Raw genomic sequence first — 23831 nt, forward strand, 5'->3', positions numbered from 1 at the left:
TTTGGAATTTGCCGGGAAGGGAGCTGGCTTGTGGGAAATGGGGATTTGCTGGATGGTTTTTGGATGGACAGGCGCGGATGTGTGGGAATAAATCGTCTGGATAAACGAGTTTGTGGTTAAAAAATAAATAAATTTTAAAATAATTTTTTTTAAAAATCACCATTTCTAGGGCACAATCCGCTTTTCCATAAATTGCACCAGTCAAGGGAGATGAATTGTGGGGAAATGCTTCTAATTCCCTCTCCTCTCGAGTGCTCCTTGGAATCATGGAACGGACCTTAAAATCCAATTCTGATCCACTTTCCACAGATCCCAAACCCCGTCCAAGCTGGCCCTGGACACTTCCAGAGACGGGGCAGCCACAGCTTCTCTGGGAATTCCATTTGGGGACTCCCCACGCTCGCAGGGAAGGATTTATCCCTAAAAATCCCATCTAAACCCCCCGTCCATCAGTGTCAACCCATTCCCCGTTTTCCCGGCATTCCATCCCTTGGAAAAAGTCTCTCCCCGTGTTCGTTTTGGTTCCTTTAGGTCCTGGAAGGTCACAATTGTGTCACCCCAAAGCTTCTCTTTGTTTTTGTCCCGTCTCTATTCCCAGAATGAATTCTGGGAAGAACCTCTCTTGTCCTTCTCCCGCATCATTCCCTTCCCTCTTCCTTTTGGGAATCAATCCCACCCTGAGCCACGGGTTTGGAGTGACCCCTCTCTGTAAATAAATGCCTTAATCAATTCCTAAAAATTCCATCCCACCAGCCTTTTTACACCTCCCCATTCCCTCCCCTCTCAACCCCAAGCGCCGCTTCCCACACAAAACGGGTTTGGAGAATAAACTCTGCCCTGATTTAGGATATAAAACCTCAGATCAAAGCTCCCCCATAAAACCAAATTACCTCTAATTGAGGAGCTGATTCAGTTAAAATCCGACTCACCCTGTCAGCGAGGAGGAGGACGAGTCAGCGAGAGGCAGCTCCGGGGGCTGCCAGTCAGGAGCACTTTTATATCCTGTCATGAGGAAAGGAAATCGGGAGCCACCTTGACGCAACCCCCTTGTGAAATGGAATGTTTTTCCCCGCTCCTGCCTCCCGCTTGTCGCAACTGTTTTGATAACGCCTTACAGGATTAGGAGATAATTCCCAGTCCCACACAGGGCGCCGCAGGTGCTTCACCCTTCCTGGGCCTTTGTTGGAAATCTCTCCATCTACCGTGGGGGATTTTCCCTAAAATATCCATTTTGTGTTCACCCTACGGGTTTTTATGGAATTTTTGACTTGGAACAAGAATTCCCAGTCCCACACAGGGTGCTGCAGGTGCTTCACCCTTCCAGGGCCTTTGTTGGGACTTCCGCCTTTCACTGAGGGGGATTTTCCCTAAAATAATCATTTTGTGTTCACCCCACGAGTTTTTATGGAATTTTTGACTTGGAACAAGAATTCCCAGTCCCACACAGGGTGCTGCAGGTGCTTCACCCTTCCAGGACCTTTGTTGGGACTTCCGCCTTTCACTGAGGGGGATTTTCCCTAAAATAATCATTTTGTGTTCATCCCATGGGTTTTCATGGAATTTTTGACTTGGAACATGAATTCCCAGTCCCACACAGGGTGCTGCAGGTGCTTCCAGGACCTTTGTTGGGACTTCCGCCTTTCACTGAGGGGAATTTTCCCTAAAATAATCATTTTGTGTTCACTCCATGGGTTTTCATGGAATTTCTCACTTGGAAAATAAATTCCCAGGTCCACACAGGGGTGTGGGATAATCCCCAGGTCTACACAGGGCACTGGAGGTGCTTCACCCTTCCAGGACCTTTGCTGAAAATTTCCTCTTCTCCTGGGGGGAATTTTTCCCTAAAACAGGTGGATTTTCCCTAAAACAGGTGGATTTTCCCTAAAACAGGCGGATTTCCCCTAAAATATTCGCTTTGTGTGTGCATGGTCACTCTGTGTTCACTCCTTGGGTTTTTATGGAATATGTTGGAGCTCTCCTTTGAACGGATAATTTCCTTTTCACATTCCAAGTAGGAAGTCTGAGGGACCGAAGCAATTCCCGGAGAAGAATTCCATCAGAAATTCGTATAAAAAAGGCACCTGCTCAGGGTTTTATATTTTATCAGCAATTCCTCATCTCAAGGGTCATTCCCTTCAGAATAAACGCCTAAAAAATACTAAAAACTGGGGGGGGAAAAAATGGAATTATCCTTTGGGGATGTGTTTTTTAGAGGCCAAGATGAGGAGAAGGATTTAGCTCAGGATTACAGGACTCAGAGCAAACATTCCCGGAACTCCAGGCCCACAAACTCAGCACAAATAAATCCCCCAAGGCCTGGAAAATGCTGATAATGTGATTTCCACGCTCATATTTATATTAAAAAAAACCAAACCAACAAACCCTCTTCCTTCTCAGTTGTGGTGAATTATTGAAACGAAAGGAAAACACAAAAACAAAGCCCCCAAACGAATGATTTTATTTACATTTCATGGCTCTGGAATCAATCTAATGAGCAGAGGAGACACATGAGCGGCACAGAACAGCTTGACTCACTTAATTTGTGGCAATTAAAAGCACCTATTAATTACAGCGATTGACAGCTGAGGCAATTCCAGGGGTTGCCAAACCCAATATTTGAGAAAAGTCCATAAGAACCTCGTCCCATTGTCTCGGAGGTTTTTTCCCAACAGAGATAAAATTGGTTGAAAACACAAAACTGCCCCCAAAAAAATCCCCGGGGTTTTGGTTTCTGCAATTGGGATTTTTTTTTTTTCCCCCCTGGAAGCTTTAATGGGATCCTTTCCTTTGTGGAATTTCACAGCCCTGATATTCCAAGGAGATCCTTTTCCCCCCCCTGAAAAAAAAAAATCAGCTCCCAAATGCAAACCCCTGGCACAGGCCCAGAGCTCCTTTCACAACCCCTGAACCTGCCTCAGATCAAAGAGCTCCTTAAGAGATAAGAGAGAGAGATAAACTCCCTTCCCAGCTGGAAGAGGAATCCTTCTGGAAATATAAATTAAAACGAACAAAACCGAACAAAAGTGAGGAATTTTGGCTTTTTCTGCAAAGGATTTGCAGGGGAAAAAAAAAAAAAAAAGAAAAAAAAAAACAAACCACAAACCTCAATGTATTTTTTTACAGTAATAAAAAAATAAACTTTAAAGAGCAGCAGTTTGGGCCGAGGAGCTCCAGACTCACCTCCAAACAAACCGACTCCAGAGATTTATCTGGCAGATTCCTCATCCTGTTTTGTTTTTGTTTTATTTTTTCCTGGCACGCTGATGTTGTTGTTGTTGTTGTTGTTGTTGTTGTTGTCGTCGTCGCCGGTAAATTGATTTTCTGGCTTTAGGAATTCCAAGGCTCTGCTCTGATCCTTCCCGGCTGCTTTGCATAGGGGGAGATGAAATCAGAGGAAGCTGCCCCAGCTGCTTTTGCTCTTCCCTATAATTTTCCAAATTGGGCTCCCTTGGCAGAGAGGAAACCGTCGGTGTCATTACCCCAGATCAGAGCAGAACACCGTCCTCAAACCCTCATTTTTCCTCCCCCCCCAGATTTTATCGGGACAGCGTTGGAACGGCCAACGACGCCGGGCAGGAAAATAAACAGGCTAAAAATTGGGGAAATTATTGCTCGGGTGTCAGGTTTGGGATGCAGGAGTCTCAGTTTCGGAGCAGTTCTTTCGAGCTGTGCCCTGGAATCCGATTTTCCAAAAAAAAGGGATGATACTTTGGGGTGGTTTAATTTCGTTGGGTAGTTGTGAGATCGGAGGGGCAAATATGGGATTAAATTAAATCACCACCTTGCTAATTATTTACGTTTTCAGTGTTGTTTTATTGCTCAGAGCGGAGCAGGATCTCAGTTCCGTTCATTCCTGCCCATTTCTGTTAATTTCTGTTAATTTCTGCCCATTTCTGTCCATTTCTGTCCATTTCTGTCCATTTCTGTCCATTTCTGTCCATTTCTGATAATTTATGTGGATTTATTTTCATTTCTGTCCAAATCTCATCATTCCTGTCCATTTACGTCCATTTATGTTCATTTCCGTCCATTTCTGTCGTGCTTCCCTCTGTCCTATCCCCAAAAAACCCCCAAGTTTTTGGCAGCCTCCCATTTCCTGCTGCTCACCTCAGTCTCATCCCCCAGAATTTAAGGACAAAACCCCTTTTTTACCGGGATTTCCTCCCTCACGGGGTGGTTTGGGGGACATTTTTCTCCCTCCGGCTCCACGGAAGGTGACGATTAAAGAATTAAACACACAAATAACTCCTGAGGAAACCGAGGAATCCTTCCCCCACCACCCAACGAGATTTGCTGGCAACGATGACGGCAACCCCAATTTCCCGGGGAATCATTTTCATCTTGCAAAACAAACAGAAAAAAAAATCCCCCAGCTTAATGATCGTGTTTAAATCTTTAATTCCCCCGATATTTAATTCCCCCCGAATTGCAGCCCCAGGAGAGGGAAGCCTGGAGTGCTCGGGTGTAATTTTGTCCCTCCTGGGTGGCCACCACCCAAAACACCTTCTCCAGGTCAAGGTGACCTCCAGCATCTCAAAAATATCCCGAGGTGGAAGGATCATCGTGGAAGAACCGTCCTCAAAAATCCCCAGAGTTTCATGTGGAATTTTTTGGGTTGTTTTTGGGGTTTTTTTTTTTGAGATCCTGGGGTCACCTGGAGAGTTTCATTTGGGTTTTTTTTTTTTGAGATCCTGGGGTCACCTGGAGAGTTTCATCTGGGTTTTTTGGGTTGTTTTTGGGTTGTTTTTTTTTTTGAGATCCTGGGGTCACCTGGAGAGTTTCATCTGGGTTTTTTGGGTTGTTTTTGGGGTTTTTTTTTTCTGAGATCCTGGGGTCACCTGGAGAGTTTCATCTGGGGTTTTTGGGTTGTTTTTGGGGTTTTTTTTCTGAGATCCTGGGGTCACCTGGAGAGTTTCATCTGGGGTTTTTGGGTTGTTTTTGGGGGGTTTTTTTGAGATCCTGGGGTCACCTGGAGAGTTTCATCTGGGGTTTTTGTTTTGTTTTTTTTTTCTGAGATCCTGGGATCACCTGAAGAGTTTCATCTGGGGTTTTTTGGTTGGTTTTTTTTTTTTTTTGAGGTCCTGGGGTCACCTGGAGAGTTTCATCTGGGGTTTTTTGGTTGTTTTTTTTTTTTTTTGAGGTCCTGGGGTCACCTGGAGAGTTTCATCTGGGGTTTTGGGTTTTTTTTTTTTTGAGGTCCTGGGGTCACCTGGAGCCCCCAGGAGTGGACAAGGAACTCTGGTAAAGGCTCAGCCCAACCCCAAACCCCCAGAAAAGGTTGAGGAGAAGGAAGGTTTGACCAGAGATGGGAACGGGGCTGGAAAATGGTCTGGAGAATCCTTGGGGGGGGGGGGGGTGGAGCCTGGAAAAAAGAGGGATCCAGGGGGGATTTTGGGATCCTCCAGGGGGGATTTGGGATCTGATCCCAGAGAACGGGGCTGGGACAAGAGGGAACGGCCTCGAGCTGGGCCAGGGGAGGCTCAGGGTGGGAAATTCGGGGAAATCCCTCCTGAAAATGGGAAAAGACCTCGGAATTCTTTCCCAGCCTCCGGGATTTTGGGATCCCAAAGAGCTGCAGGATCTGCTCCTCAGCAAACTGGGTGCTCATGGGTGAAGTCTGGGGTTATTTGGGGCATCTCAGAAGCTCCACCCTCGCAAAATAATTAATTTTAATACTTCATTAGCGCCCGTGGAATGAGCCAACGCCGCGGCTCCGTTCCTGTATCGCCCCATGGCTCACCCAGGCGTGGCGGTGCTAAGTCCCACTTTAATCAGCCATTAATGAGAAAGATATTAATTAAACCTTCATTTGCCTTCATTGCTTCATTAAAGCTGCTCGTCTCAGCAAGAAAAACCTGGCAGCTTCCTCCGAGTTCCTTTAAAGGATTAAAACCCGGAGCTGCCGGCGCGGAATCCTGTAAAATGAGTTTATGGTTGGATTTGAGGAGGGGGGAAAGGAAATTTTCCCAGAGGAAAAAAAAAAAAAAGGGTGCGGAGTTTTGTTAAACGGAGGAAATATTGGGATTTTTTTTTTTTTTCCCGAGCACTGATTTGTCCGGCTGAACAAGGCCAAAGGTTCAGCTTAATTAAAAACCTGTCAGAAATTCCGGTGCTCTCCTTGCTCCCGGAATCCACCGGGAATTGTGGTTATGGGAAAGCTGGAAAAGGGGAATTTTAGGTTGAATTTAGGGAATAAACCGTTCCCTGTGAGGGCGGGGAGGCCCCGGGATGGAATTCCCGGAGATTCCGTGGCCGCCCCATCCCCGGAATTGTCAGAGGCCGGGTTGGAGCATCCCGGGATAATGGAGAGGAGTTGGAATAAGATGATTTTTAAGTGATTTTACCCAAATCACTCGATGATTTTGTGATTCTTAGGCCTGAAAAAAGGGATTCAAGGAGGCCCCTGGGCCTGGGCCAAGCCTTGGTCTCCCTGACCTCATCCCGAATTTTGCTGCCGTGCAATATTGGGAATCTAATGACAGGTTATCGGGAATAACCTCATTAATAACCGGGTGTGCCCCGGCTTCAGATCCTCCCTCTGATGGAGAATCCTCGGGCAGGTCGGGGCAATTTTTGGGCACCGCTTTTCCCCACTAATAAACGAGTGTTTTGACTGGGAAAGGGAAAGGCCTGCGAGGAGGAGTTGTGGGATGGGATATGGGGAAAGGGAATGAGGGATCTGGATCGTCCTGGAGGTCCCTTCCATCCCAAACCGTCCGTGAGAGTCAGAGGAGGAGGAACGAGCTCCGTAAAAAATACGGGAACGGCGGGAGGGAAACAGGTGGGATGGGTTTGTGGGAGGTGGGAAAAGGGGGGGGAAAGCAGGGGGAAAAAAAAGTCAAATCGGCAGGAAAATCCAGGATTTCCTGATGCGGCCTTGGTTGTCAAGGCTGCAAATCAAAATAATAATAATAATAATAATAATAATAATAATAATAATAATAATAATAATAATAATAATAATAATAATAATAATAATAGGCAGATGAGTGGAGGATGTTGAGGGTTGTTTGAAAGACTGATGAGGGGGAAAAAAAAAAAACCAGGGAATGGACCTAAAAAAAGATCTGTGGGGCTCAGATAGAGGAAAAAATTTGGATCAGGTGGATCGAAAAGGGATCAGATTGATCCAAATGGGATGAGGTTGATCCAAAGGGGATCAGATTGATCCAAAAGGGATCCAGCTCTGAGTTCTCGGTGCGAAAGCTGCTGGTTCTTCTCCAAAAAGCCTCAGTGAGGAGACTCCAGGGGGGAATTCCGGGCTCTCCCAGGGGAAATTTGGGATCTGATCCCAAGGAACGGGTCCAGGACGAGAGGGAATGGCCTTGAGCTGGGCCAGGGGAGGCTCAGGGTGGGAAATTTGGGGAAATTCCTCCCGGAAAAGGGAAAAGGGAAGGGGCTGCCCGGGGAGGTTTGGAGTGGCCACCCCTGGATGTGTCCCAGGAATTCCTGGATATTTTTCCGGGATCGGGCACAGCTCGGACTCAACCTTGGAGCACTTTCCCAACCTCAACAATTCCGGGATCTTCCTTTAAAAAAAAAAAAAACCCAACAGACCTCAAAACCTAAAAAAGGGAATAATTCCCATTCCTCCTCCTCCTGAGCCTTCCGTGGAACTGGAAATTGTCCAACCCCTGGATCTCTGGATGGGGTGGAGCCGGGGATGAGTCAAGCCCGAGGTCTCGGGGTCCGCCCCGCCCGTGACCTCTTTGCCGGAGTTTTCCCAACCTTTCTTCTGAGAGCCAAACAAGAAACGTGGGATCCCTGAGCTGCCCGTGGTTGTTCCTCCAAAATTTGGGGTCGTTACGTCACCTTCGGGATCGTTACATCACCATCGGGAACGGGAATGGGGAAATTGGGGCACCCGCGAACGGGATAAACAAAGGGATTTATGGGAGCTCCCGAAACGCAAAGGGAATAAAATTTCAGGGAATATTTGAGGGGATTTTTTTGTTTGTTTTCTGCAGGAACGGGTTCGCGGGGATTTGGGAGCGTGGGAAAAAAATCCCATGTCCCACCTGGGTGGGTACAGGGAAAGTGAAATCCAGAAAAAACATGGAAAAAAAAAAATCCTCAGGGGTTGGAATTCTTCCTTCTGGCTGTTTAGGAGATATTCAAAATTAAATATAAATTTAAATATTTAAGCAGATTTTCCCCAATCTCTTTTGCCTCTGGACTGGGGCTGGTCCCAGAAGGAGGAGCCCAACCCTGAGGCTGGTGAGGAATTCCAAAATTCCAGACGCTCAAGGGCAGCTCTCAAACCTCCCCGGCCCCCCAAAGAAAACAACTCAGGGATTTGGAATTTGTCCAGATTTCCCAGTTAGGAGAAATTTCCCTGGGAGAGAAAAAACCAGGAAGCCACTGTGGTAACGCAGAATAGTTTTAATGGGAAGGGAAAGGAGGAGGAAAATAAAATAAAATAAAATAAAATAAAATAAAATAAAATAAAATAAAATAAAATAAAATAAAATAAAATAAAATAAAATAAAATAAAATAAAATAAAATAAAATAAAATAAAATAAAATAAAATAAAATAAAATAAAATAAAATAAAATAAAATAAAATAAAATAAATGTGGGGTAAAAGACACAGGTCCAGATGAAGATTCTTCACTTTTATCCCGGAACTTTGGAATGTTTAGGGTGGGATCGTCCAGATCCATGGGCAAGGGACACCTCCCACTATCCCAAGTTATTCCAAGCCCGTCCCACCTGGCTTTGGACACTTCCAAGCTGGAAAATCCACATTTTTTTGGCCAAATTTATAGAAAAATAATTAATTTCCACAAAATTTTTTCCCCTCTTCATTAAAATTAAATATAAGGAGATTGGTTTATCCCCCTTCCCGAGTTTCCTGCGGTGAAAGCGAAAGCCGGGAAGCGGCGGCGGGATCGTGTTTGTGTTCATGCCAAGGAAAAGAGAATTTGCTGGTGAGTAATTCCCATAAAAGCTAAGCCAGGTTTAATTAGGCCTGGCAGGGAATGGCTTTGTCAGGTCTGACCACATCTGGGCTCTTCCCGAGTCTCGATTTCCCTGGAAAACCACAGAAAGAAACCAACAAACTGCTCCCGCAAACCAGATTCCGAGCGTTGGGTCATCCGAAAATTTGGAGACAATTGAGCGAAACGGCGGCTTTGGGAATGTCTGAGGGCGGAAAAAAAAACCCCAATTAAAAAAAAAAAACCCCAACCATTAAAAAAACCCCAACTTAAACCGAACTAAAATTCCCAAATCTGCTTTGGAGGAGCCTCCAGGGGTTTTGGATTGGGGTCGGATCCATGTCACACTTCCAAAACTTCTTCCTCCTCCTTTCCTTCATCCGCTTCTTCCCTTCCCGGCTTTTCCGGGTCTGGAATTTTCTCCTCGCCACCATCCCCTGCTGGCTGCTGCTTCCCAAAACCGCTCCTCCGGCAGGGATGGATCCAGCGGGAATTAAAAATGTAGGAGCAGCGCGACGCTCGCCGGGGGCCGGATTTTGGGATGAAACCCGCAGAAATCGGGATTTGAGCTCTGCGGGATCTCAGGGAGGCTCGGGACATTCCCACTCCTCCTTCCAGCATGCCCAAAGATCCCAACGCCATTCCCGAGGATCCCAACACCATTCCTGTGGATCGCAGCACGGTCTCCTGCGGATCCACGTTGAGTACGGGCCTGGAGACGAATTTCGGGATGAAACCGCCGCAATGCGGGATTTCCGCGCCGTGGCAGCTCGGGGAGGCTCCCGCTCCTCCCTCTGGAATTCCCTCTGGAATTCCCGAGGATCCCACCACGGTCTCCTGCGGGCAGGTGCTGAGGATGGGTCCCGGGAAGGTGACGAGCACGGGAGGAGGGAAGATGATGACGCGGGAGGCGCCGCAGGAAACGGCGCAGGGCTGGCTGGAGGCCGAGGCCTCGGGCGGCGGGCACGGCCCCTGGAATTCCGAGCACATCTGGCAGGGAAATCGACGAGAACCTGAAGCCAGAGAAGACCAAAGACGTCTTGGAATTGAAGAAATTTGTTCCTGTTTATTTTGTAAATCCCAGCAGGAAAAAAAAAAAAGTGGTTTAGTTACTATTTCTCCATTTAATTCGATTTTTAATAATATTTTTAATTGTATTTTTATTGCATTTTTATTGTATTTTTTATTGTATTTCGAATTGTATTTTGAATGAAATATTTTGAACGAAATGTTTTTGATTATATTTAAAAATTTATTTCTTTTTTCCGTTTTACAGTTTACAATTCTGTTTCATTTTAGTGGTATTTTTTAAAGATTACTTTCTTAATTCTTTTAAATTCAATTCGATTTCCATTGTTATTTTTAGATTTCATTCTGGTTTTTAATCTTTTTTTTTTTAATGTGGTTCCATTTAACTTTCATTGTTGTTTTAAACTGTTAATCAGTTTTTAAATTTAGTTTTTGAAAATTTTGTTTCATTTCTTAGTTTTCTCTTAAAGGAAATTACTTAAATTTCATGTTACTTGTACATTTTTATTTAATTTTTTTTAAATTCTGGGGTTTGATTTTTTATTTAATTTTTAATGTCAGTCTCAAAACCAATATTTATTTCTTACATTAATTTTAAGATTTTTATTTCAACTACTTATTTTAATCTTTAACGTTAGCTCTTCAATTTTATAAATTTAATTTTTCATTTTAGTTTTTTTTTGTAAAAATCCATTTAATTTTTTAAAAAGTTACTTTGAAACCGAACGCCCCCAGCGCAGTTCCCCCCTCTCAAAAAAAACCAAACAAACCCCACCCTGGCTTCATCCAGGCCACAATTCCAGGATTTTCCATGCCTTCCCCAATAATTTGTTTATCTCAACGTGCCCAACCCTCGCTGGGATAATTACCCAGAGCAAATTCCAGAGCCTGGGATCGCTCCCGGCTCTGGATCCGCGTTTCCTTCACCCTGAAAACCCCCAAAATCCCCGAAATTCTGGGGAAAAATCCTTCCTCCAGATGAATTCCAGAACTCCACAGGGAATTTTTGGGTGCCCGGATTTTTTATTTTTTATTTTAAATTCCTGTGGAATTAATTCCCGAATATCTCCTGGGATTTACCTGTGGGATGAGGATGGTTCCCGATAAAAATCCTGTAAGGTTTTTTTAACCCTGGAGGAATCCGGGCTCTTCCAGAGGCTCCTTCGGAGGTAGGTCTTGGTTTAAACCATCAAAATCTTGTTTTTTCTCCAAAAATTCTGCTGGAAAAGTCCGGGGGAATCCCATTATTTTTCTGTTGGGGATCGAATTCTCTTTTCTGAGAATTTCCCGATTTTTTTGGGGTGGGAAAACGACAGATTTGGAGTTTCTCCTTCCCAAAAGTGCTACCAAAAAATGAGGTTTTGCTCCAAAGGAATTCCCTGGCTGGTTGGAAATTGGGGAGAAGCAACTTTTTAGGGAAAATGGGTTCTGGTTTGGGTCGTTCCAGCAGGAAAAAAAGGAGTAAAAAAGGTTTTCCTCCCTTTTTATCCCATAGAAAATAAATTGAATTTGTGAATAATAAAACTTGTGGGGGAAAAAAAAAAAAAAAGGAAATCCCAGATTTCCTCTGATTTTTTAATGGAAAAATACGGACAAAGCGCTGCTGAGCATCCCGACCTTTAAAATCCCGCCCACCCCAAAACATTCCGTGATTTTTATGACAAACTCATCCCGATCCCACCGGAATTAAGAACTTAAATGACTTTTGTTCTAATTGACATTAATTCCTTCAGAATTTTTTTTTTTCCCAATTTTTATTTTAACGAGAATTCCGGTCCCCGTTTCTAAGGCTGGACTCACCTCCCAAATTATCCAACAAAATAAATTCCCAGCGGGAATTATAAATATATGCATATATATTATATAGTATATATAATATAGTGTATATATATATATATATATAAGATATATATATTTAAAATATATATAGAAAGACAGATACAGATAGATAGATATAATTATATATATATATATATATATAGGAATTATATATATATATATAAATATTTTAAAATAAATACAATAGATAGATATAGATAGATAGATAGATATAATTTTATATATATATATAAATATATAATATATAAATAAAATAATCCCCTTTGGGATTTTTGGGAGCCACAAACTCCCCTCAAACCCCGCATTTATTTATTTATTTATTTAGGCAGTTTTCCCCCCAAAATTACAGAACGGAAGGGAGAGGAGGACTCACCAAAATTCCAGGAAGGAATCCGCAGGAATATCCAGGGGGGAGCCCCAAATCCTGGGAGTTTTATAAAGAGCCCCCGAACTTCCAGGAAGCTGAGGCACCCTTTAATTGCCCTCCCCTCATGTGTAATAATCTTAATTACCCCTAATTACTTTGGGGGGTTGTTTATTCCCTTTGCCGTGGGAATTCCTGCTGTGGATTCCCCCCCTCCCAGGGGTTCCCGTTGGGTTTTGTTTTTTGGGTTTGTTTTTTTTCCAGGAAAAGTGAATTTTGGAGGGGATTTTGTCCTTTCCGCCTGGATTTCCAATCCCTGGGATGGTTTTGGGTGGGAAAATCTGAATTTCCCGTTTAGGGAAAATGGGATTGAAATCCTATTCCAACCCTTTTCCCTGTCAATTCCCGCCGTCCCAGCTGGCTCCAAGCCTCATCCCGATTTTTCCTCAGGCTAAAAATTCCTTGAAATTTCCTTAAATATGAAGAAAAAAAAAATAATCCTGTGGAAGCTGGAAAAATTAAAGAATTTTGCTGATTTCCCAAGGATTTAGGCCAGATCCTCAGGGCTGAGAGAATCCCGGAATTCCGGGATGGAAATTTTATGGAACTAATTGGGAATTTTTATGGAATTCTTAGCCTGATTTGGGGATTCTTCAGGCAGGAAAGGATCCCAGTGCTCCAACGCGGAATTTTTGGGATGGCTCTGGAATATTCTCCCACATTCCCTGGACAATCTGTCCCAGTGGAAATCCCTGGGAATCAATTCCTGCTCCTGAAAAATCCCCTGGAACCTCTTCAGAGCCAAGTTTGGAGTGATTTTTTTTTTTTTTTTTTTGGAGGAGAAATCAATTATTTTGCTTAATGACTATGCAAAATACCCGGAGAACAACATCCTGTTTATCTGTGGAAGGGGCGCTTCCATCCCAGGGGAATATTCCAGAGCTGCTCCAAACCCCCAGGGGGTTTTCTGGGATAATTTTCTTATTTATATTACAAGGGGAAAACGCTTTGCATGCATAATTTACTCGTGAATATTCCTGATGGGTTTTGACACCCCTCGGGTTGCGTGGGAACCTCGTTATCGGGATAATTTCCCTGTCTCCGAAAAGACAATTCCAGGTTCTCGCAGAGTTCCCCCCCCCCCCCCCAAAAAAAAAATTCAGGGTTGGAATTCCTCCTTCCCACTGAGCTCTGTTATTATTGCAGATTTCTGGGAATACGATGGAAATCCCATTTTATTATTTATTATAAATTTCTGTATTATTTATTTCACGTCCTTTGAGAATAATTCCACGGATCTCATGGAGGCTCCTGAACCAACCCCTGCTTGGAGTTTTCCTCCACCAAAAAAAAAACCCCCAAACCACTAAAACCAAACCACCAAAACCACCAAAAAACGTCCGGGAATTTTGGGATTTTTTATTCTGATGCGGTTTAACCTGCAGAGGATCCAAACCCACCCAAAGCGGGGACTCATTTTAACCTCCAGGTTTTTCCTCGCCGGAGGAAAATTCTCATTCGAATTCTGGAAGCGGGAACTCCTTTGGGGGAACCGGGAGTTTTTTGCGGGGGGATTTTGGGATGAGGATGGAATTCCTGGTGCGGTTCTCCCCCATCCCCACCAGGCGGCGCTTTTCGGGGTTTTCCCGTTGCTTTTTTTTCCGGTCTCGAGGGGAAATTTCCTTTTCCAAGGGGAAAAATCCCACCAGGAAAACCTCGGGATGAGGGAGGGGAAAGGGCAGCGGGGAAAACCCGAGAGTTTTCCCTTCTTAAAATCATCTGTCGACGTGTCCTTGTAGTGGGAATTACCAACTGAATTCTGGAAGCGGGAGCTCCTTTGGGGGAACCGGGAACGGGAATTTTTGGGGGGGATTGAGGATGGAATTTTTTTGGGGGGATTGAGGATGGAATATTTGGGGGGGTTGAGGAATTTTGGGGGGATTGAGGACGGAATTTTGGGGGGATTGAGGACAGTTCTGCCCCGTCGCCACCAGGCGGCAGCACCGGCCCGAGGCGCCTTTTCCGGATCTCGAGGGAAATTCAGTTGGATACTGGGAAGGAATTCCTGTAACATCATCCCCTCCACACAGTAAAATTGTGATTATTCCCCTTATTTTACACAAAAGGGGAAGTGTAACAACAGGGAAAGGTTTAGGGGGGGTTGTGGGGTTTTGTTTTGGGGGTTTTTTTGGGTTTTGTTTTATTATATTTCCAGGAGTAGGAACTCGAAACTGTTTTAAAAGATGAAAAACAAACGAGGCAGAGAGCAGGAATTTCTTGTGAGTTTATTGCGAGTGGTGGAAGCAGAGTGGAATCGATCCCGCCACAGTAAAAACGGCACAAACTTTGTCACAATCGTTGGGTTGAGTTTCTGGGTGTCTCAAAGCTCCTCAACCTCTCCCCGGGGCTGAAAAATCCGAATTTGGAGTCGATTAAAATGGGGGATTCGCTCCGTGAGCTTAATGTGGGCACGATTTGGGGTGAAACCAGGCTTGGGGGGCATGGAGAGGAGGATCACCCCAAGTTTGGGCTCCATGGAGGGGGAATCACCCCAAATTTGGGCTCCATGGATGCAAAGGATGGAGGGAGGATCACCCCAACCCTTGGCACCGTGGAGGGGTGATCACCCTAAATCTTGGCTCCGTGGAGGGGGGATCACCCCAAACTTCAGCTCCATGGGTCCAAAGGATGGAGGGAGGATCACCCCAACCCTGGGATCCATGGAGGGAGAATCACCCCAAACTTTGGCTCCGTGGAGGGGGAATCACCCCAAATTTGAGCTCAATCCCCTCACCAGAGCCACTTGGAAGCGCAGCGACTTTTCTTGGAGTGTCCGGAGCGCTTGACCCCGGCCGTGGTCAGCCGGGAGGGCCGGGGGGGCCCTCGGGGGTGTTGGGGACAGCGGGAGCGGCTCAGCTGCGGCACCGAGCAGCTCCTGCCCTTTGTCCCCTCCAGCAGGGCCGCTGACCGGAGCGGGGGACATTCCTTGATCCCTTTGGTCACTGCCCTGAGCGGGGGACAATCCTTGGTCACCTTGGTGACCGTCCGGAGCTGGGGACATTCCTTGGTCCCCTTGGTCACCGCTCTTAGCTGGGAACACTCCTTGGTCACTGCTCTGAGCGGGGGATACTCCTTGGTCACCTTGGTCACCGCCCTGAGCTGGGGACATTCCTTGGTCCCTTTGGTCACCGCCCTGAGCTGGTGACACTCCCTGGTCTCTTTGGTCCCTGCTCTGAGTTGGGGACACTCCTTGACCGCTCCCCTGAGTTGGGGACACTCCTTGACCGCTCCCCTGAGCTGGGGACATTCCTGCGTCCCCTTGACCACCCCGCCGGCGCTACTCAACCTCTGCTCCGAGGAGTAGCAGCAGGTGACAAACTCCTGCGTGGGGTAACCCTTGGAGCACCTGTGAGGTGCCACCACCTCACCCGTCAGGTCCTCCCGCAGGAAGGAGTAACGCTGCGGGGGACACTCGGTGACACCGCGGAGCGGCGGCGAGTAACCGCCGGTCACCTCCACGCAGCTCGGGGGACATCTGGTCACTCTACGAGAGCCACACTGACCACAGCAGGACGCCGAGGAGGAGCAGCGGATCCCGCAGGGCGGAAAACGGAGCCGGGAGGGCTCGGGGCAGCGCGGGGCGCAGGGCGGAAGGCTCCGGGCCACCCGTTTCTTGTCCCTTCGGGGACTTTCCAAATTTTGGAGGACGCCGGAGACCCTCGAGGCGGGGAGAAGTTGGGTGGTCTCGCAAGAATCCGGGAACATCAAAAGACATTTTTGGACCAGAGGTTGGCACGGTAGCGTCGACGCGGTGGCGGCGCTTTGGGGACACCAAGGTGACACCAGCGGGTTCTTGGACACGGCGGCGGCGGCGCTTTGGGGACACCAAGGTGACACCAGCGGGTTCTTGGACACGGCGGTGGCGGCGCTTTGGGGACACCAAGGTGACACCAGCGGGTTCTTGGACACGGCGGCGGCGGCGCTTTGGGGACACCAAGGTGACACCAGCGGGTTCTTGGACACGGCGGCGGCGGCGCTTTGGGGACACCAAGGTGACGCCGCCACCGGGCTCTTGGTGATGCTCAGAGGGTGGCAAGTGTTGGCGAAAGGTTCGGGGTGAGGCGGGAGGAGCTCGGTGAGGAATTTGGGGCCGGGCAGGAGGTGCCCGGCGGGGCAGTGCATGGCGGAGCGAGGCTTCAGACCTGCGGGGATAAAAAAATAAACAAAAAAAACCCCCCAATTGTTTTCAGAAAAAAAAAAAAAAACACCGAAAAATACAATTATTTTCGACAAAAAAAAACCATCGAAAAATACAATTATTTCCAAAAAGAACCCCCAAAAAATACAATTATTTTAAAAAAACCCCAACAGTTATTTTCAACCAAAAAAAAGGTCAAAAAGTACAATTATTTTCAACCAAAGAAACCTCAAAAATTGCAATTATTTTCACCAAAAATACCCCCCAAATAATGATTTTCTCGATTATTTTTGGGGTGACTCAGCACAGAAACTCGCCGCTTCGTGATTCACCCCGGGGTGTGTTCGGGAGGGGAGAGAAAAAAATCGCGTCCCCGGTTCTGACCTGGGAGAACCTGAAAAAAAATCCGGATTTTCAGCCCTTCAAACCCTCCCGGGCTCCTCCCCGGCTTTGCCCTTTGAAATTGAGATGAAAGAGGAGCCAGAATTCAAATTGCGGGTTTGGCACCGGGTAATAACCGGGTGTGGCCGCGGCCTCGGGAGAGTTTTGGGGTTTTTGGAGCTGCCCCAGCTCCGATCCCAAAAGGATTTGGGGTCAGGGATGGGGTTGGGGCACTTCTGGTTCCCTGTTTTGGGGTTTTTTTTCCTTTTTTCCTTTATTTTATTTCTTTTTCTTTTTCTTTTCCTTTTCCTTTTTTATTTTTCCTTCCTTTTTTTTCCCCTCCCCCTTTTTTATTTTTGGTGGGGTTTTTTCCTTTCTTTTTTTTTTCATCTTCTTTTTTTTCCTTTTCTTTTTTTTTTTTAATAAAATAAAATAAAATAAAATAAAATAAAATAAAATAAAATAAACGAGTTTGGAAGACTCTTTATCACCACCATCAAAACAATCCTTGTCCAACAAAAACAACGCCAGGAAAACAATGGCAGCTCATCAGGATAAAACCTTAATTAGAGGGATTATTTGCACCTCCCACTCGTTTTTTAGGGCGTTTAAATTCAGGGAATTTTTAGGAATTGGGGGGTTTGGACGGGTGGAAAAGTGGGATTTTCCCCGTCTGAAATTCTGCCAATTCCTTGGTCTGATTGGGGGAAAAATAGGGATAATAATGATAATGATAATAATAATGATGATAATGATAATAATAATAAAATATTTTAAGAAATTAAAATATTTTTAAATTTTAAAAATTATTTTATATTTATTTATATTATTTTCACATCTGAATATATACATTTATATATTGTTTATATATGTAAATAAATAAAAATAATATATTTTATATATATTTATACACTATTTATTATATATATTTGTTTTTATATATTTATGTTGTATGTATATATATTTTTAATGTATTATATATATATTATTGATATTATTTTCAATTTATCTTATTGTTTTCATTAAAATACTAAAAGCAGCAGCGGATTTCTCCATTTCCTTTGGAGAGGCTGCGTCGGTTTTTCCAGCCCTTTACGGACCCAAATCCTAAAAAAAAAACCCCAGGAAAACCCTCCCAAAAATCCCATTCTGGCCAAAATCTCATCCCGATTTTCCCTCAGCGCATCCCGCAAAGCTGGAGGAGAAATTCGGGAATTTAAAAAAAAAAAAAAAAAAACCAACCAAAAAATGGAATTTTTGGGGGGGATTTTCAGGGACTTACCCGGGTCATGAGGGAGAAGATCCGGAGGGAAGTGCCCGGGAAAAACCCGAGCTCGGCCGGGTTTTTATGGAAGCCGGGAATGCCCCCGGGGGGAATTTTGGAGAGAGGTTGGGTTTGGCTTGGGCGATGCTTTAATTAATTTAATTTCGTTTAACCACGTGCGGCTCCTCGGGGATGTCCTGGATCCCAAAAATTAGACCAGGCAAAAAAAAAAAAAAAAACCAAATAAATATCCCAGAAAAACCATCCTCAATCCCGAAATTCCGGCAAAAAAAAAATCAAATTTTTACCCGAAAATAAAACCCCAAAAAGTCAAATTTTGACCCCCCAAAATACCCCAATCCCAGCCAAGGGAATGAAGAAGGAAATTCCTCATTCCCATGGCGGGAATCCCTTTGAAAGTCCAGCCAGGAAAGACTCGGGGCATCCCATAATTATCGGGATACTCGAATTCCATCCCGGGAATTTGGAGCTCCCTAAAATTTCCCTGTCACAAAGAGGCGACGCTTCGTACGGAGCCACAAAAGGGGAGAAGGGAACGGGCTCATCCCAAAAAAAAAAAACCCAAAAAATTCCCCATTTCCTGTCCCGGTGCTTCACTTTGTTCTCTGTTTATCCCATAAAAAAAGCCAGAAAAACCAAAAGGATCCCAGAAAAAAAACCTCCCAAAATTCCCATTTCCCGACCCGGTGCTTCCCTTTGTTCCCTGTTTATCCCACCAAAAAAACCCCAAAAAACCCCAAAAAAAAACAACCAAAAAAACAACAAAAAAAAAACAAATCCAAAAAAAAAAAAAAATTGGAGTATTGGAATATTTGAAGTATTGGGATTTGGGGATATTTGGGTATTGGAATATTGGAATGTTGGATTCTTTGAATAATTCACTAGTGGAATATTGGAGTTGGTTGGAATATTTGAACATTGGAAAATTGGGAGTGTTTGAATAGTAGACGATTTGAATATTGGCCTGTCTGAACATTGGACTTCTGGAATGTTGGAACATTTGGATATTGGAGTAATGGAATGTTTGGAGTGTTGGAATGTTTTGAGTATTGGAAATCGGGGATATTTGGGTGTTGGAATATTGGAATATTGGAAATTTTTAATATTGGATTTTTTTGGAATATTGGATTTTTGGAATACTGGAATATTTGGAATATTTGGAATATTTGGAATATTTGGAATATTTGGAACATCAACCTCCAAACCACCACCCGCAACCTAAATTTCCCCGTTTTATTTCCTGCTTTCCCAGCCCATTTAATTTCCCCCAGCAGGAAATAACAGGGACATGGAGCCTCTTTTCCAGGCCCATCCCAAAATTCCGAAGGCTCAAGGGAGGAACCCCAAGGAAAAAAAATCCCGACCCCAACCCGGATTCCTCTCGCTTTTATGGATTCTCCCTCTCCTAAAAAACAACAACAGCAATAAACTTTTTAATCCCCTTGACCTAAAATCTTGTTTTGGGGGGGAATAAACCGGCGTCGGAGCCCGGAATAATCCGGGTTTTTACGATCCCGAATCCACGGGAAGCTCGGGATCAAGGAGAGTCGCTTGTGACCTGCCATTAAAAGCGTCCTTAATTAGCAACCCCGATGTTCTTAATTAACATTTGCGAGGTCCTTTCATCTCCTGGAGAATCCTGGGATTTTTTTTTTTTTTTTTTGAGGATGGGGGAGTCATTATTCCCAATTAAAAGCCGGGAAAACTGCAGCACGGCTGAGTCAGGCTCCGGCACAAACCCCAAAACATTCCCCTAAATCCCGGTGACCCCAAAATTCGGGATCCGCCCTCCCCCGTTCGCCTCAGGAGGATTGCTCTGGAAGGTTCCCTGGGAAAAGCCACCTCCAGAAGTCATGGAAGGGGTGGGAATTTGGGGAATTATTTCGGGAATTTTGGGAATGTTGAGCCTGTGGAGACCCCCGAGCCCCTCCCAGGATCCTCAGGAGGATTTTTCTGGAAGGTTCCGTGGGAAAAGCCACATCCGAAAGTCATGGGAGGGATGGCTCGGGAAGCAGCACATTTCCTGCTGGAATTCCCACATTCCCGGTGAAATTCCCACATTCCCATTAAATGCGTAGTTCTGCTAAATAAATATTTAATATTAAAGAAATATTTTGTATTAAAACACTTATTTCTGTTAAATAAATATTTAATATTAAATGAACATTTCACGTTAAATAAATACATCACGTTCCATAAATATTATAGCAAACATTTATCAACGTTGATTAATAAATATCAAACATTTATTAACATTAATTTATTAATAAAATAATTATAATAATGCTTAAATATATTTTTTTTACAAAATTTAATTAAAAAAACCCACCAAGAGGCAGAAACCCGAGATTTCAGTCCGAGGTCGGACAGGAACGTTTATTTCGATTCATATTTGTAGAAACACGAAATATTTGTGCATTTGTCCTCGTCACCCTCGTGTCACCAGGGCCACTTGGGGGCCGAGCAGAATTTCTTGGAGTGGCTGGAGATCTTCACTGCGCCCGACGGCTGGGGGACACCCTTGGGGACACCCTTGGGGACACATTTGGTGGCACTTTGCTGGGGTACACACTGGGTGACACTTTGCTGAGGGATACATTTGGTCACACCTTGCTGGGGGACACATTTGGTGACACTTTGCTGAGGGACACATTTGGTGGCACTTTGCTGGGGGACAGCCTTGGGGACACCTTTGGGGACACATTTGGTGACACTTTGCTGAGGGACACAAACTGTCCCACTCTGCTGGGGGACACACTTGGTGACACTTTGCTGGGGGACACAGATTGTCACATGCCGCTGGGGGACACACTGCTGGGGGACACACTGGGTGACACTTTGCTGGGGGACACACTTGGTCACACCTTGCTGGGGGACACATTTGGTGACACTCTGCTGAGGGACACAGATTGTCCCACACTGCTGAGGGACACCCTTGGGGACACTCTGCTGGGGGACACCCTTAGGGACACATTTGGTGACACTTTGCTGTGGGACACAAACTGTCCCACACTGCTGGGGGACACACTGGGTGACATTCTGCTGGGGGACACACTTGGGGACACATTTGGTGGCACTTTGCTGGGGGACACAAACTGTCCCACTCTGCTGGGGGACACACTGGGTGACATTCTGCTGGGGGACACACTTGGGGACACATTTGGTGACACTTTGCTGGGGGACACAGATTGTCCCACTCTGCTGGGGGACACACTGGGTGACACTTTGCTGGGGGACACAGATTGTCCCACTCTGCTGGGGGACACACTTGGTGACATTCTGCTGGGGGACACCCTTGGGGACACATTTGGTGGCACTTTGCTGGGGGACACCCTTGGTGACACTCTGCTGTGGGACACAAACGCTGACCCCGCCGCTGTCACACTGCTCGGGGACACACTTGGTGACACACCTGCCGTGCCACTGCTGGGGGACACCGCTGGTGACGCTCTGCCACTGCCGGGGGACACTGGGGGTGACACTCTGCCACTGCCGGGGGACTGTCACCCACTGGTAGGACACGCTCTGCGCCGCGCGCTGCTGGGGGATGCAGGAGGTGACACACCTGGGGACACCCTGCTGGGGACACGCGGTGACACACTGCTGGGGGACACACCTGGTGGCACCCTGCTGCTGGAGGACCCCCCGGGTGACAAACGGCTGTGGGACACAGGTGGTGACACACCTGGGGACAACCTTCTGCTGCTGGGGGACACACTGGGGAGGTGGCACCTGCAGCTGCTGGGGGACACACTGGGTGACACCGGTGACACCCGTGGTGTGCTGCTGTGGCACACAGGTGGTGACACACCTGGGGACAGTCTTCTGCTGCTGGGGGACACACTGGGGAGGTGGCACCTGCAGCTGCTGGGGGACACACTGGGTGACACCGGTGACAATCTCCTGCTGCTGTGGCACACAGGTTGTCACCTGCCTGGGGACAATCTTCGGCTGCTGTGGCACAGGTGGGCACCACTGTGGCACCTGCAGCTGCTGCGGCACACACTGGGTGACACCGGCGACACCCGTGCCGTGCTGCTGTGGCACACAGGTGGTGACACACCTGGGGACAATCTTCTGCAGTTGTGGCACACAGGTTGTCACCTGCCTGGGGACAATCTTCTGCCGCTGTGGGACACACTGGGTCACCCCCAGCTGGTGTGGCCCGGACATTGTCACCCTCCTGGGGACAGTGTGGGGCACGCAGAGCTGGCGGGGCGCGGCCCAGGTGACGCTTTGCTGGTGGCACAGCCCGGAGGACGTCGCCCGCTGCAGGGGGACACGGCCAAGGGTGGCCTGGGGGATGCAGGTGGTGGAGTGACACCGCTGGGACAGGGAGGGGACACCGGGGGACAGCTGGTGCAGGTAGCAGGACATCTTGGGGACAACGTGGCAGGACGGGGAGGACACGGATGGGGTTGGAGCCCGGATGTCGCCCTGGAAAACACCGATCCCAGCCCAGAACCAGCGGTTATTTTTCCTAAAGTCACCCCGGATCGCTCCCAGGAATCCCCCAATCTCACCCCAAACTGAGGAGTTAATTTGTTTTAAAATCATCCTGGATTTCTCCCTGGAATCCCCCAATCTCATCCCAAACTGAGGAGTTATTTTTCCTAAAGTCACCCCGGATCTCTCCCAGGAATCCCCCAATCTCACCCCAAACTGAGGAGTTAATTTGTTTTAAAATCATCCTGGATTTCTCCCTGGAATCCCCCAATCTCACCCCAGACTGAGGAGTTATTTTTCCTAAAGTCACCCCTGATTGCTCCCAGGAATCCCCCAATCTCACCCCAGACTGAGGAGTTAATTTGTTTTAAAATCATCCTGGATTTCTCCCTGGAATCCCCCAATCCCACCCCAAAATCAGTGGTTTATTTTTTTCCTAAAGTCACCCCTGATCGCTCCCAGGAATCCCCCAATCCCACCCCAAAACGAGCTGGGATTTTCTTCAAAGCCACCCCAGACCTCTCCTTGGGAACAAGCAATCCCTCCCCAAAACGAGAGGTTGTTTTTTCTAAAGCCGCCCCGGATCTCTCCCCAAAATCCCAGAATCCCACCCCAAAACGAGCTGGGATTTTTTTTTCTCAAACCATCCCAGATCTCTCCTTGGGAACGACAAATCCGCCTGCAAACTGAGGAGTTATTTTTTCTAAAACCACTCTGGATGTCTCCCTGAAATCCACGGATCCCACCCCAAAACGAGCTGGGATTTTTTTCTGAAACCACCCCGGATTTCTCCCCAGAATCCCCCAATCCCAAAATGAGGAGTTATTTTTTTCTAAAACCAATTCCAGTTTTCTTCCTGGAATCCCCCAATCCCAGCCCCAAAACGAGCCGGGATTTTTCCTAAAACCACCCCGGATCTCTCCCAGGAATCCCCCAATCCCACCCCCAAACCAGCCGCTCTTTTCCCCCAAACCAGCCGCTCTTTTCCCCCAAACCCCAAAACCCCAAATCCCCAACCCCTGCCCCACTCTCCCTCGAAAATCCTTTTAGGATGGAGAATTTCCCCCTGAGCCCCCTCAACCCATCCCATCCTCACTCCAGGAATCCAGAGAATTCCCTGAAAATTCCCTGGAAATTCCCAAAAATTCCCATCGGAGCCGGGACTCACCCAGCTCCTGGGGGGCCCGGGAGGAGCTTTCAGCAGCGACCCAAATCCCAAATCCCAAATCCTTCGGGGTTTTTATAGGGCTGGGCTCAGTCCCGTGAGCGACTCGGAGCCGCCGACTCATCCCGGACAATGAGTGGTTGTTCCATGTCACCTTCCCGGGGTAATTAACTCGGGATAATTAA

General features: G+C 46.6%; 1 protein-coding gene across 1 annotated transcript; it reads right to left on the reverse strand.

The window, feature by feature from the left end:
* Nucleotides 1-20474: 20474 nt before the first annotated feature.
* On the reverse strand, nucleotides 20475-22412 carry LOC136302942 (keratinocyte proline-rich protein-like). The gene is made up of 2 exons (XM_066206519.1): nucleotides 21523-22412; nucleotides 20475-21483 (listed from the first exon to the last, which is right to left on the reverse strand). Exons 1-2 carry the CDS (start codon nucleotides 22410-22412, stop codon nucleotides 20475-20477), a joined length of 1899 nt encoding a protein of 632 aa, XP_066062616.1.
* Nucleotides 22413-23831: the final 1419 nt, after the last annotated feature.

Source organism: Chamaea fasciata, unplaced genomic scaffold (assembly GCF_029207755.1).
Source record: "Chamaea fasciata isolate MVZ Bird 193981 ecotype frontalis unplaced genomic scaffold, bChaFas1.0.hap1 SCAF_31, whole genome shotgun sequence".
Lineage (NCBI taxonomy): Eukaryota > Metazoa > Chordata > Aves > Passeriformes > Sylviidae > Chamaea > Chamaea fasciata.

What these genes read in the sequence shown, in the direction of transcription:
- LOC136302942 (XM_066206519.1), bottom strand. Translation starts at nt 22,412, where the DNA reads ATGTCCTGCTACCTGCACCAGCTGTCCCCCGGTGTCCCCTCCCTGTCC. An exon ending in GTGACAGTCCCCCGGCAGTG is followed by an intron (nt 21,484 to 21,522) that starts GCAGAGTGTCAC and finishes GCAGTGGCAGAG; the next exon opens with CGTCACCAGCGGTGTCCCCC.